Here is a 14,508-nt window from a genome sequence, read left to right as displayed (position 1 = left end):
GTCATGTATTAACACATTTCTTGTAGTGCAATCTCGGCTATTGCTCATTTGCCATCGAACAAACCAATGTTGCTCTTGTGCTGCTTACAAGCTCGTTTCTTTGCCAATTTGTCATCAACCGTTCAAGTCGGTGTGAACCACTTCTGTCAAAGTAAGCAAAATGACGATTTCGCCCTCAATGGCAAATGACCATGCTGAACCACTTCTATTCAAATTAACATATTGAGATTACGTATTTCTAAAAAAAATTGGTAGCACCTGTCTTGTAATTTTAGATCAAACAATTTATGAGAATAATATAATATTTTCATCATAACACGTAACAAGGATAATAGGTAGCACCTTGCTGCAGCTAGCTTGCATGACAATAACATATTGGGACATTTCCATTTTCCCCCTAATTTTTGTCTGACCTCATCTTTACCTCTAAATAAAAACATGCTCAATTATGCCCCTCTTCCGTCATGTGCCATTATGGAAATACCCTTGCGTGCCGTTTCCGTTTGGTCAAAGGGTTTGACCGTCATTGAAACGTTTCCGGCTGACGGCAGCGCATCGGCTCTCTCCTCACTCTTTCATCCCCGGCTCATTTTGCCTCTTCCACCATTGTTACACTTCGCTATGTATGTCCATATCTATTGCTCTGGAATATACCCCTTAGTTTTCTCTTCTATTAAGCATCTCAGAATGGCTATGCTTCTCTTATTTTTGTGTGGGGGTATACAGTTTGGCATTGGAGTTGCTCCAGGATCTCCTGCTATAAAGCCTGATCATGCGTGCACAACTCTTTTTTGTCTTTTAATTTGTATGGTACCTCATATACCCCCTCTTGCTAATGCAGTGTCCACATGTCGTGTACTTATCATCCACCATGATTGGTCATGTTTTACTGACTCTTTCTTAATTATTATTGTTGGCATCATAGTTTGCAGGTGGGTTTAATTTTTTTTTGGTGCTTAGCCGTGCTTTGGTTTTGATTAATCATCCAATATCTGCCGTCATCTTTTATTTAGATGTATCATTTGTTGCTATGCTTTTGTGTGTAGTACACAAGTGATGGGATTTATGTAGAGCTTTAATTTTCTTCTGACAGCATTTGAATTTATTTTTTTTTTGCATTGCAAACACCCAACTTAGACTTCATTTTAGCAAAGGTGGTGTACCATGGATGTCATAATTGTTTGGCAAATAATTGTGAAAATACCATTTCAGTTTTCCTATGTGAACCGCCGAATGCCAATCATCATTTTTGCCTATATTTTAGACAGGTACTTCCTGTTGTTGAAGGAGCCAAGGAGGTCGTAGGTCCGAAATACTTGATTCTCGTGTATGTTTCCATCTCGGACTGCTATTGGGCTGCCTGACACGACCTAGATGGGCCGGCCACAGGCGAGGCGTTAAAATCGACAAAAAATCATGTGAGGCCAACCACGAACGGATGGAAAATTAGTACCACCTCGGATAGTAAAAAAATTCAGAAAAAATAATATGGGGTGAACGGATGAAAAAATTGAAAAAACGCACCTTGCTTTATTAGTAGATATAGATATAGATATATACAATAAATAAATAAATAAATTGGCAGGGGCAGTGCAAAGATGCCCATGCTCACTGAATCGTGTGCTCTACTGTCATGTTCTACAGGATTGGATTGCCAAGACTGCAATGTTTTGCAAGAATAGCTACGGCCGATTAAAATCCCTTTTCTTCTTACAAACTGAAACATGTTTGTTTTTGTAATGCGCACAAAAGCTGCACGATGGTCATAACTAGATCTGTATTGATGTCCTCGTTCTTGGGTTGCTGTTTCCTTTGTTGGCGTCTCATGGCCATGTCGTGTTGCAGATGTATCAACTGGTTCATCAGACGATGCTTCTCAGACTGGCAAAAGAATAAAGAAGTGCCTTCCAGAGGTACGTCATATAATGCTGATAACAGAATACATAATACCTTTTTTTTTAGAAATCAAAGGGTGGGGTGAGGGTCCCACCTGAATATATATTACTCAAAGAGGCCAGATACCAAGAGAGTGTCACCCTCTTGGTTGGCTGATCGAGTTCACAAGGAAAACCAGATGGAAAACCTAAACAAGTTGACCCCATTGATGAGGGAAACCAGGCCGAAAACCATACAATAACAGTAGTAGAAAGAAAATGGGTGCCGAAGAGGAAGGCGAAGATAAGCCAGTATACACAGAAGTACCATCACCAACAAAAACACAAGCAGATGTGTGGTGTTGACGAGGGGTCACAATACCAAGACTTTGTGAGCCACCGATCCCCATGGCGCGATATAGGAGCATCCGCAATCAACCAGTTCCGATCCCCATGGTGCAATATAGGAGCATCTACAATCAACGAGTTACCTTCCCACGGTGCGATACAGGAGCATTCACAATCAACGAGTTGTGAATCCCCACGGCACGGAGCATCCACAATCAACGAGTGTCATAGCATAACTGCAGGCCCACGAGAGGGGGCAGGATATTGGAGGAATGCAAGCCGAAGAGAGTGCCTGTGCACATTACTCCACAAAGATATTTTTTCTAGTTCATTTACTGCCACTTGCTAAATTAATAGGAGGAGCAATTTCAGGAACAGCAGACGGCTGGGCCAAGCAGATTGCTTTTCCCTGTGTCTCCTCTTTTTTCCCCATGCCTGGAAGATCTAGAGGAAGGTTGGGATATGGAGGAAACAGAGGGCAAGGGTTTCGTGTCATGGATTAGTGTCTCGTGCGGTTTTCTTGTGTAATCTTTCTCATTATGATTTCGAAATTTGAAGCTGACTTGTTGCATTTTATCAAAAAAAATCATGACATTCATATTTAAATAGTGATATCTCGCACGTTTATCTTGCACTTGATACTTTTTGGCTTTTTGCCTCCGCAATTCAAATCTTGAACTTCTCTACTTGTGCATACAGGATATCTGGCTTCATATATGCTCCTTTCTGCCAATGGAAGATGCTGCGCGTGCTGCTTGTGTTTCTCGCGTGTTTCGAAGTTCATGGAAGTGCCGTCCCAACCTCAGCTTTTGTATGGAAACAGTGGGTACAATGTAAATGCGCGTGGACAGAGTAAACTGACAAGAGATTACAACAGCAAAGTTAGTCGTATTTTGAGAAGCCACTCGGGCGTCGGTGTGAAGACACTCCACCTTGAATTCTATGGTCCATATGATGGCGACACCAATTCTTGTCTCGATAGTTGCCTCCAGACTGCCATTGCACCCGGGATAGAAGGACTCTCCCTTCGACTGTTGTGTCCAGAGGGTGTTCCATTCTACAAAGAGCCTAAATACAAAATCCCATGCTCACTCTTATCTGATGGGTGTCAAAACTCCATTCGTGATCTAACATTTGTAGGTTGTGCCTTCCACCCCACTGTAGGCTTTGGTTGCATGAGAAGCCTGACGAATCTGTCTCTGAGTTTTGTGCATATCACGGGGGATGAGTTGGGGTTCCTTCTTTCAGGTTCTTTTGGTTTGGAGCTATTGGAACTCAGCTGCTGCCGTGAGATAATTTCCTTGAAGGTACCTTGCCTGCAGCGTCTCAGGTGCCTGAGACACCTAATGTTATAGCACAAATCCATTATTGATGTACATGAGTGAGATTAGGACTAAACATGACGGCAGAATGTACCGACACAAGATAAGTGCGCACAGGCCCGCTTGAGGTGGCGCCACTAGGTGGCGCCCCAACATCTAGTACTCCTTGATTAGTTGCTATCTTGAAGCCCTGAACTGGGGGACCTCCTATATGACGCAAAATGTACAGGAGCTCGACGCGCAGGGCGAGCCCCGACTGGGCCGTCCAACATGTTTCGCTGAAAAACAATCGAGAGTTCCAAGATGTGATCCCCACGACCTCAGACAATGAAGAAACTAGACAGCAAGCGGTTAGCCACCAAGCCAGCCAGTGATAACCGAACATCAAGGTGCAAAACTTTATACGAACACAAAGAAGCGTCGAGAATTGGAATTATTTTTTGAATTTTTTTCTTGAAAAATGTCTGCTATTTTCAAATGCCGCAATTCTATTGGGAGAAGATTTTTTGTAATTCCTATTTAAAAGAGAAACATGGACAAAATTTCCAAATCCCGAACAATTTTTCTAAAATTTAACATTTTCTGAAAAAATAACAAATTATGAAAAACGCAAACATTTTTTGATATTTACAAATATTTTCTTAATCACAAACAGTTTTTAATTTATGAAAAATTGGAAAACAGGAATATTTTTTAAAATTCCGAACAAAAAAGTTAAAACGGAACATTTTTCTGAAATGAACAAAAAAATATTGTACCCTTTATGTTGGAACCGCGAACATTCTTGAAGCATGAAATTTTCTCTCAAATGGTGAACAAATTAAAAGACGAGGACAATTTTTTTGAAATTACTGAACACTTTTTGAAACATGAACATTTTTCTGAAATTGTGAACAAATTTGAAAACAAGAACATTTTTTTGAAATTCCTCAAATTTTTTTCTGAAATTAAAAAGAATATTTTTTGAAATTGTGCACAAATTTTGAAAATAAGATATCTTTGGGAATACCACAAGATTGTTTTCAAACACAATCATTTTTTGGAATTGTGCACAAAATTTTAAAACAAGAACTTTTTTTCAAAAAAATTGAACAATATTTGAAATTTCCGAACAAAAGAAACAGAAAAGCAAAAAATAAATAAACAGAAAAGATAAAAAATGAAAAAGAAATATAAACAGAAAAATAGAAATGAAAAGGTAATAAAATAGAAAACTCGGTTCAGGAACCTTCTAGAAGGTTCCCAAAACCGATAAAAACCGGTTGGGAATCTTTGGAAGGTTCGTAAAATAGGAAATGCTGCAACAGATTAATGGATCAACCCAGCTCACCGCTCGCCAGCGTGTGCGAAAGCTCGACAGTTTGACACAAAATGCATTTTTTTAAACAAGCAAAGGCACCGAAGTGCCAAATTCATTCAGCTCATAAAGAAAGTACAAAGAGAATTACATAGATTAGCTGAAGATATAGAGAGGACGAGTAGCAGTATCTAGAAAAGAGAGCTGAAGAAAGACCCTATATGAGGCAAAGTGGAAATGACCACTACACCATGATCAACATGGTTAGAACTAGCAGAGGAATACTCTGAATATGAAACTAGGAATTGCTGTTGCCTTTTGCTTCACTACTAATCGACCATGTTTCTTGAAGCAAGCATGTCAAGATTTTGTAGAAACAGCAAAATATAGCTGCAACCAAGATGAAACTCCAGCTTCGCGTTATAGCATCAAACTCCAGAGATATGCGACGAATAAAAAACCAAGCACAACACATAGTACAGAGAGAAGGCAGAGCTCAAGAAATACCAAAAAACATGCCCAGGCTTCCATATATAACTGAGAAAAAACATGCCACACCAAAACCTACAGGGAGAAAATTAATAACAGTGACCTGTATGAATTCTAAAGCCCTGAATCTGAAAATTTCAAGAAGAGGCAGTATTGGGCAAAGACCATGAGTGAGCCTTGCAGCAAAACAAGAGAGTCGAGTGTCGTCAATAGCACGGAAAACTTGTTGAGCAAGATTATAAGCAATACCATTGATCTCCCTAGAAATGTGAAACACCTTTGGCTGCAGCTGATAAGTAGTCTTAAAAAAAACTAGCCAAAGATTTCCTGATACTCCATGAAGTTTCAGAAGTGGAGACATTACCTAGAGCAGCAGCCCCTGCTAAAAACCAAGCAGTCCGTCAGAAAAGTAGGCTGAGCAATGTTGAGTTGAGATGCAAAATAAGCAGCAAAATTTAGTTCAAGAGCCTCTGCTTGCAGAGGAGTAGAAGTTGGGGGAGCTGAAGCTTGCATTTGCACATTGATCTCTCCTCGATTAGAGGGTAAGGAAATAAAGACCCCCACACCTGTGTCAACCTGTCCTTGCAACAAACCTGGAATTTTCTTGGTCCTAAAAGCTGCATCCGAATAGATTTTAGCCCCATCAACCAACAAATCAGACCTAAGGGTTCTGCCAGGCAAAGGAATTTGATTAGAAGACAACTGAGTTGGAGTTAGAGCCTGCTTCAAGAGAAGGGCATTGTCATACACATTAGAGGTTAACGCAAGAGCAGCAATCTGAACTTGATGAGGAAGAGATTTCGCCCTATCAAAGAGAAAAGCATTCCTTGCTTTCCAGAGACACCAAAAAAATGTAAAAATGTTAGAAAGAGAACCATATGGATGTCTCATGCTAGGACAATCAAGAAGAACAGAATGCAAGGTGGAATGCCCCTGGACTAAAGCATCTGAACGAACAAACCAAGGAGAGGAAAACCAAGCTGCACCAGAAAAAGAGCACATGACAAGCAGATGGACCTCATCCTCTTGTTGACCACATCGGCAACAATTTTTTGAACTCGTCCGGGCCGACACATCTAGTAGCTTGTGCACGGAGGCTTGATGCTTACAGGCCTCAATTAGGATGCACCTGCTTCAAAAATTGTCTAAAGGAAACAACCTGTTTCTAAAAAAACGCCTGCCACACCTAGCGTGCGCCTACCCCTAAGAAAATGTCCACTGCATATTAGAAAAAAAAATGTTTCTATACTTTAAAAAGAGTTTTAAAATTTGATTTACTTAAATTATTAAAAATTTCACTGCACATTAAAAAACATTGATAAATTGTAAATAAAATGTTTGCAGTTTTTGAAAAACATGCATACAATTTTAAAAAATCGAGACATTTAAAATGCCCATATATTTAAAATTTTGTTCATATTGTTTATAAAGTGTTCACCGCTCATTAAAAAATATTCATGATATATTTTTTATTTTTTTACAATATTTGAAAATACAATCATACCATTCAGAAAATGTTCTAGACTTTGTAAAAATGTACATATGTTTAAAATTTTGATCATATTATTTATAAAAATATTCATGAAAATATATTTTGTTCACATCATTCACAGAAGATGTTCATGAGATATAAATATTTGTTTGAGCAATTTTGAAAAAAAATATTTATGACATGAAAAAGTTCACAATGTATTTAAAAATGTTCAACATGTATGTTCATCTGTATCTGAAAAACATTTAACGTGTATTAGAAAGTCTTCAACATGTGTTCAAAAAATGTTCAGTGTGTATCTAAAAAAATGTTTAACATATATTTAGAAACTATTCAGCGTGTACTGGAAAATCTTCAATGTGTGTCTGAAATGTAACGTGCATTCAAAAAGATGTTCAGGGTGTATTAAAATAATTTCTACACCAAAACCTAGAAGATTAGAAAACTAGATGAATTTGAATAAAAAACAGTTAAGAAAAGAAAAAAAGAAAAGGAAAAATAAAAAACCAGCAAAAAGAAACGCAAAGAAGGAAAAACGGCCGAAACCTCCCCAGACCATTAAAATTGAAGTAGAAGCTTCCCAAAACAATGCTAAATGGATCAGCCTACTTCAGTGGTCCCCTGCAGGCGATGCTGACATACTTATCGCAGCAAGTTATATATAGCTTTTGCGGGTTGCGTGAACATGTCAGACATGTTTTTACTAGTCTCTTGACTCGAAGAGGCTCATCTATAAGCTTCAACACGAATTCTATCTGAGAGGAACGGGAAGGAGCCTTGACTTTTCTATTTCAAGCACTGGTTACATATTCTCTCTCGCTTCCGAGCCAAAAAGTGTGGAAGGTCTTGGTCGATCCACCGATGCAAGTACATAGTGTGGGATGTGAAGCGTCATACGTGTTGTTCACCGCAGGTAGTATGTGGTCGCCAATTTTTGGGGTAACATGATGAGCGAGAGCAAGGTATTGTTGCATGTGCTCTACTCGCTTTTTTTAGGGAAACGCGGTCTTGGTTACTCTATGGGCATACAAATAAAAAATTACAAGTAAAGCATATGTAGGGAGCTAAATTACTTAAACAACTATTGTTTGGGCTTGGTCGCACACATAGCATACATCCTCGGCTCACAAAGCTTCAAAAGTGAATTTGACTACCTGGGCTCACATAACATGATCGATAGAATAGCTCACGTGGATGGTATGTTCACGTAAATGTGGGGCTCAGGTGGATGGTATGTTCAGTAAATATGGGGCTGATGTGGATGGTATGTTCACGTAAATGTGGGGCTCACTTATCAATGACTCATGGTCATCTTCTTCACATCTATATTCTTAGCCTACCCCTTCTATCTTCAACATGAGTTGCTTTGTGAGACCACGATGTAGGTATCAAATGGAGATGTTGCATGCAAACATCTTTCTTGCACCATCGACCTCATCCGCTCGAGCCATCATCGGCCCTAACCTAAACATCATTTTGCCACGATGCGACTAGGCGAAAGGAGTCAAGTTACAGGAGATGTTTGGCTACAAAAATGGTAACATTGGCGTTAATGTAATCAAATCACAACATTTTAGGAGGTGTAATGAATTCTTTTCAAGTTTGTTTCGTTCTCTTAGGTAAAGGAATTAATAACCATCCATGTGCTCTTTGTCTAGCCCCTGCTCTTCCTTGGACCCGGCTTCCCCTAGATCTCAAGCGCCACTCGCCATCCCCAAAATCAAGAACCGCCGGTTCTTAGATCTTAAGCACCGCCTACCATTCTAATCATGCGCGCTGCCAGCCATCCGTCGACTTTAAGCGCTGTCAGCCATCCCCGGTCTTGCGCCGCCAACTACTCCAATCTGGCAAGCCCCCAGTCATGTTCATCTTCGACACCGCTGGTCCAGCCCAAGAGAATAACAACTGCTACAAAATCATGAGGTACCAGATTCGGGGAGGTGTTGGCGGAAACATAATAGCAATGTCGTCTGATTACACAGGACCTCATTACGCTTAACTCCTACAAAAAATAACTAAGGTATTCAGATCCTGTTGTTATCGGTTTACATTACGAAACATCGAACAAAACACCTCCACAATGTGAACTCAACCGTCCAATGGTGCAACTTCATACTGCACTATCTCGCTCGAATCGATCCGCAAAACCTGGCAGCTGGACTGCACTTCCTCGTTCGGGCCTAAGACTAATAGAGAAACGTGCCCACTCCCATATTGTATGCATCACAATTTTGGAAGCGGCAGCCTCTGATTTGATGAGCTCCAACGTGTTAGACGACAAGACGGTGGAAGAGACAGGCCATGGGAGCTATGTTATGCCACCCACTCCCGTATCGCCACATTTGGCACTCTTGACCGGCCACTGCCACACTAAGGTGGATCACTATCCCTCTCTCGAGCTGCGGCAGCACATGGCCTTCATTCTCTCTACTACCACATGTGAGCGCCCATCATTGCTACCCTCTCCTTATTCCGCCTCTCCCTCCTCCATCCACCCAATCACTCGCTCCTCCCTTTGCTCTCACAGGTAGCATCCTATCACACTCATTGCAGTTCTGTACACATACTAACAAAGGGTCGAAGACTGCGGCATTGCTCTCTTGTGATGTGGTCACTACAACAATGGTGCAAGCAGCAATAATAACAACATGTGAAAGGAGAAAAGGGTGGCAAGAAGGAGATATATCCGACCGGTGGGGTGCCCCCACCTCAATGTACCTTCTATGTGTGCTATCATATCGGTCCTCGCAAATGGTTCTGGGTCATCAGATCAGCTGTCAAAACGCTCTCAATGAGAACTAGAGCTATCAAAAGCAGTGGATATGTATTGCTCCAACTTGTGATGGTTTGATGTAATTTATTGTATATATGGGCATAGAAGCTCGTGCAAGTATGCCACCCAATCACTAGATAAAAAGCCATTCATACCAAACAAGAAGACCAATTTTTTTCTTCGGCACCCAGTAAGGCAAGATATCTCATGGCCATGGCAACCCGATCCTCGTGCTTAGACTAACAACTATTATTCTCATCCCATGAAGTTTTAAACCTCTCGGTATTGATCAGGACCCCATGCATGAGGTTTTGCTCTCTGTGTCAACCTTTGTGTGTCTTCTTAAGGGTGTGGCAAGGCGTGCCAAAGGTTATACTAGTAACACTTTTTTTTGAACAAGCAAAGGCACCGAAGTGCCAAATTCATTCAGCTCGAAGAGAAAGTACAAAGAGAATTACATAGATCTGCTAAAGATATAGAGAGGAGTAGCAGCAGTATCTAGAAAAGAGAGCTGAAGAAAGACCCTATATGAGGCAAAGTGGGAATGACCACTACACCATGATCAACATGGTCAGAACTAGCACAGGAACACTCTGAATCTGAAACTAGGAATTGTTGTTGCCTTTTGCTTCACTACTGATCAACCATCTTTCTTGAAGCAAGCATGTGAAGGTACTGTAGAAACAGCAAAATACATCTGCAATCAAGATGAAAACCCTGCAAAATAAGAAACTGATGTACCCAGCTTCGCGATATAGCATCAAACTCCAGAGATCTACAAACGAATAAAAACTAAGCACAACACATAGTACAAAGATAAAAACTTGCCACACCAAAACCTACAAGGAGAAAATTAATAACATTGAACTATATGAATTCTAAAGCCCTGAATCTGAAATTTTTCAAGAAGAGGCAGTATTGGGCAAAGACCATGATTGTGTCGTGCAGCAAAACAAAAGAGCCGAGTGTCGCCAATAGCACATAAAACTTGTTGAGCAAGATTGTGAGCAATACCATTGATCTCCCTAGAAATGTGAAACACTTTTGGCTGAAGCTGATAAGTAGTCTTAAAAAAACTAGCCAAAGATTTCCTGATACTCCATGGAGTTTCAGAAGTGGAGACATTACATAGAGCAGCAGCCCCCGCTAAAACCAAGCAGTCCGTCAGAAAAGTAGGCTGAGCAATGTTGAGTTGAGATGCAAAATAAGCAGCAAAATTTAGTGCAAGAGCCTCCGCTTGCAGAGGAGTAGAAGTTGGAGGAGCTGAAGTTTGCACTTGCACATTGATCTCTTCTCGGTTAGAGGGTAAGGATATAAAGATTCCCACACCTGTGCCAACCGGTCCTTGCAACAAACCTGGAATTTTCTTGGTCCTAAAAGTTGCATCCGAATAGATTTTAGCTCCATCAGCCAACAAATCAGACCTAAGGGTTCTGCTAGGCAAAGGAATTTGATTAGAAGACAACTGAGTTGGAGTTGGAGCCTGCTTCAAGAGAAGGGCATTGTCATACACATTAGAGGTTAACGCAAGAGCAGCAATGTGAACTTGATGAGGAAGAGACCTCGCCCTATCAAAGAGAAAATCATTCCTTGTTTTCCAGAGACACCAAAGAAATGTAAAAATGTTAGAAAGAGCCATATGGATGCCTCATGCGAAGAAAATCAAGAACAGAATGCAAGGTGGAATGCCCCTGGACTAAAGCATCCGAACGAACAAACTAAGGAGAGGAAAACCAAGCTGCACAAGAGCACATGAAAAACAGATGGACCTCATCCTCTTGTTGACCACATCCAACATGATCAATACTGCTATACCCTCATCTTGGAATAGTGGGGAAAAACTCCGCCCACCATACAATATTCACAAGTGGATGAATCAATTTAGTTTTGGTGCCATTCGAATTCTTTGGTTTAAGGAAAATGATATTGCATTTCACATCATGGTGTTCTTTCAGATTTATCAACAAAACGGACAAGAGAACATTTCTAACACCATTCAGACAACAAAATTTCATTGCTATTTTACTTTAGAAAATTTCCTTATTTGAAATTTCACTGATCGGTATTAATATCCAAACAACAACCCAATGGTTACACAAAAATACATGATAATGGCCATAATTATAATTTATGTTCTTGCACACACAAGTACCAATGCCACGAGCTACATTTTATTGCAATCTATCATGTCACCTTACGCTTCTTTCATTGTTCTGGATTGGCACAAAGCAAAATAGTTCACCATGGATCAAACTTCAGTTGACTAAAGAACATTTTGAACATTGCGTGACCTGTCATAGAGCTGTACGGCGCGGCCATTCAGTGATTGTAGCGGCCTGTAGTTGTGCTTGTAACTCCCCTTCAAAGGTGCCATCAAAGTAGCAGCCTGCTCCTTTGTCATTTCTTTTATCTACGACACATCTCAAAGTATATATAGATTAGTAACTCCCATTGCATAAACATCATGTGAAGTTAAAGTTTCCACACTATTTTCAATATTTGAGCAGATGGAATACCTCGCCTAGAATGTTCCAGATCACATTCTCTGTGCATGGTGGTGCGGTGAGAGATCCAACATATCTGAAATACCTATGTGCACCCTGCATTAGTTCCCTCATATTCACCACCCCAACGGGGAGAGGATCACCTTTCTCAGCTTTGCAGCCCTCCGCAGACAATTCAGCCAACTTATCCTTTATCTATGAGTACAATACAAAGCAAATAGTCAAATCAAAATGCATGTAGACCAAGCATGCAACGTCATTAGGTGTGCCCTAGTCATCTGGTTCAACATATAAGTCCAATACATATTGATTAGAAATCAAATTACAAGTTGTGATCGTGTTATTCATTTCTTGAAACAGGTCAATGTCTCCCGACTATTCATATAAAACAGAGCTTTGTATTAAATGTATATAAACTACTCAACTGACTAACTAACAGCTACTAACCATTTCATATCTCAGTGATATACACCGTGTAGTGTTCTACAATGCGGCAGTGATAATACATATAGTAGCAACACATTCCCCTTTTCTTATCACGGCGATTTACCTGGTGAAGGAAAGGATCTGGTTTTCCGTAACGATAAAGGATTGACACAACAGTAATGTCACCATCATCGGTGGAGTGAACCATGTGGAGCTCTACCGCAAATCTACCAGGGTAAGAGAGTGGTGCACATAGTTAGTACAAGGGAAATTGAATGCTTCCCAAATCTCAAAAGCGTACATGTGAACCTTTGGCCATTGATGGTATGTTCTGAGGGGGAGTGCCAATGCAATTGCTTCAATTTGTACTTCTTCCCATCCACCTTGACAGTCCCAACAGTGTCATTGTATCGCAGCTACATCAATCAGTTGGCACAATGATTTCATAATACACATTACTTTAAACTAGGAGATTACGTGTACGTAGCAGAACACATGTTTTCATGAACATGTTGTAATAGTCACTGGTACATTATGTAGAAGACCACAATATGATGGACTTTTTTTTCACAATGCGTGTATTTTATTACACTACACCGATGGCACAAGTTAATGAAGTTATACAACCAAAACATCAAAGGAAACCAAAGCTAGAAAAGCCGATCCAGGAAAAAAGAACTCGCAAACGAAGCAAATTACTGTAAGACAAACAAAATAAAGATAAGCTAAATCAGGTATCGTCGTGCTTGTATGTGAACATTTTATGTTCATTGATATAAAGAACCATTTGGTTGAGAGGCTCGGAGCAAACCGCAATGTTGAAGACGTTGTCAACCATTGAAGCATTTGTAGAAGTATAATCCCTCTCTAAGGGCTCCATTCCTGGGTTGTGTAAGGCACCATCTCTCACGATGTCAATTGGAGACTGGTAGATTCCTTTTGAGCAAACTGTGAAATTAGGACTTAAGCTCCCCCAATGCTCGGGGCCAGTTCTCCCACTGTATCCGAATCTCACGCCGTTTCCTTTGAGTAAGAAAATATAGATAAGAAATCATACATCAAGATGAAACTTTGTGCAAGTAGCAATAGGAAGATGAAGATGGCAAGATTGTACAAGATGTTTTTTTTTGAAATCAGATTGTACAAGATGTTGTTTTGCTGACAAGATGAAACAACCCCGCATCTATTTTAGTTCCCGTTTGCCGTCATTCTTTGGTGTATACCGTTCATGTAGTGAAATGATTATAATCTGAATAATACTGGAGTATTTTCTTTAGTGAAAGATTGCATGCCTTTTTCACTTTAAAGCCCAGATATTCCATTTCAAGAGAAATAGGAAAAGAGTGAAGAGTACTGAGTACTGACTGATAAGAAACCAGAAATAGAGATGGGACCTTTACATACAGGTTTTATTCTTCTAACATACTAGATAACTGGCAGATGTGAAGAAGGGTAGACAAACGTGTGCCAGAGTCACATGCCCACAATTATAAATCAACTAGCATTATACAACAGCGCTTGATTAGGAGGGAACTTGGTCAGGGAACTTAATCAAACACATACCGTCGCATGCATGGGTCACAACAAAGCACATGTACAACAGTGCAACAAGAATTGCACTTCTCCCGAAAGTCGCCATCTACGTACTCCTTCGTTCTCTCTGTGAAATCTAAGCTCCAAGCTTCCTATACAAGGTGCAGGAGAATACAGAAAGGGTTGTGCTCTGCTCGAAACTGTAGAGAGAAGTGCACAAGGCACATGTACTTATATAGGACGACTTACGGTATATACTTACGTGTGGGTCAGTTCGGTAGTATTGATGTTTTGGCCCCGACGTCCTTGTTCTTTATGTTGCTGGAGATTACAAGATCTTCCTGCTGGAAGCTGTATGGTTCATCGATTTCTCAGTCTAGTCTCCCTCGGTGCGTAACAGCTCTGCTCACTATCAAACTCTTTCGGTTTCATACCTAAAATAAGCTTTGG

The 14,508-nt window shown here is 40.3% G+C and overlaps 1 protein-coding gene across 1 annotated transcript; it reads right to left on the bottom strand.

Moving 5' to 3' along the window:
* Positions 1-11,858: 11,858 nt before the first annotated feature.
* On the bottom strand, positions 11,859-14,164 carry LOC119297582 (alpha carbonic anhydrase 1, chloroplastic-like). Its single transcript, XM_037575318.1, has 6 exons — positions 14,089-14,164; positions 13,337-13,548; positions 12,835-12,941; positions 12,650-12,752; positions 12,112-12,294; positions 11,859-12,005 (listed from the first exon to the last, which is right to left on the bottom strand). Exons 1-6 carry the CDS (start codon positions 14,162-14,164, stop codon positions 11,859-11,861), a joined length of 828 nt encoding a protein of 275 aa, XP_037431215.1.
* Between the last annotated feature and the right edge of the window lie 344 nt (positions 14,165-14,508).

The sequence above is a fragment of the Triticum dicoccoides genome, chromosome 5A (genome assembly GCF_002162155.2).
Source record: "Triticum dicoccoides isolate Atlit2015 ecotype Zavitan chromosome 5A, WEW_v2.0, whole genome shotgun sequence".
NCBI classification, from domain to species: Eukaryota; Viridiplantae; Streptophyta; class Magnoliopsida; order Poales; family Poaceae; genus Triticum; species Triticum dicoccoides.
This window is presented reverse-complemented; position numbering and strand designations above follow the sequence as displayed.

Excerpts from the sequence above, each read along its gene's own strand:
- LOC119297582 (XM_037575318.1), bottom strand. The coding sequence starts at position 14,164 with ATGGCGACTTTCGGGAGAAGTGCAATTCTTGTTGCACTGTTGTACATG. Across the intron at positions 13,549-14,088 it reads TGTGACCCATGCATGCGACG|GAAACGGCGTGAGATTCGGA; the intron begins GTATGTGTTTGA and ends TCTTACTCAAAG. Across the intron at positions 12,753-12,834 it reads CATACCATCAATGGCCAAAG|ATTTGCGGTAGAGCTCCACA; the intron begins GTTCACATGTAC and ends TTACCCTGGTAG.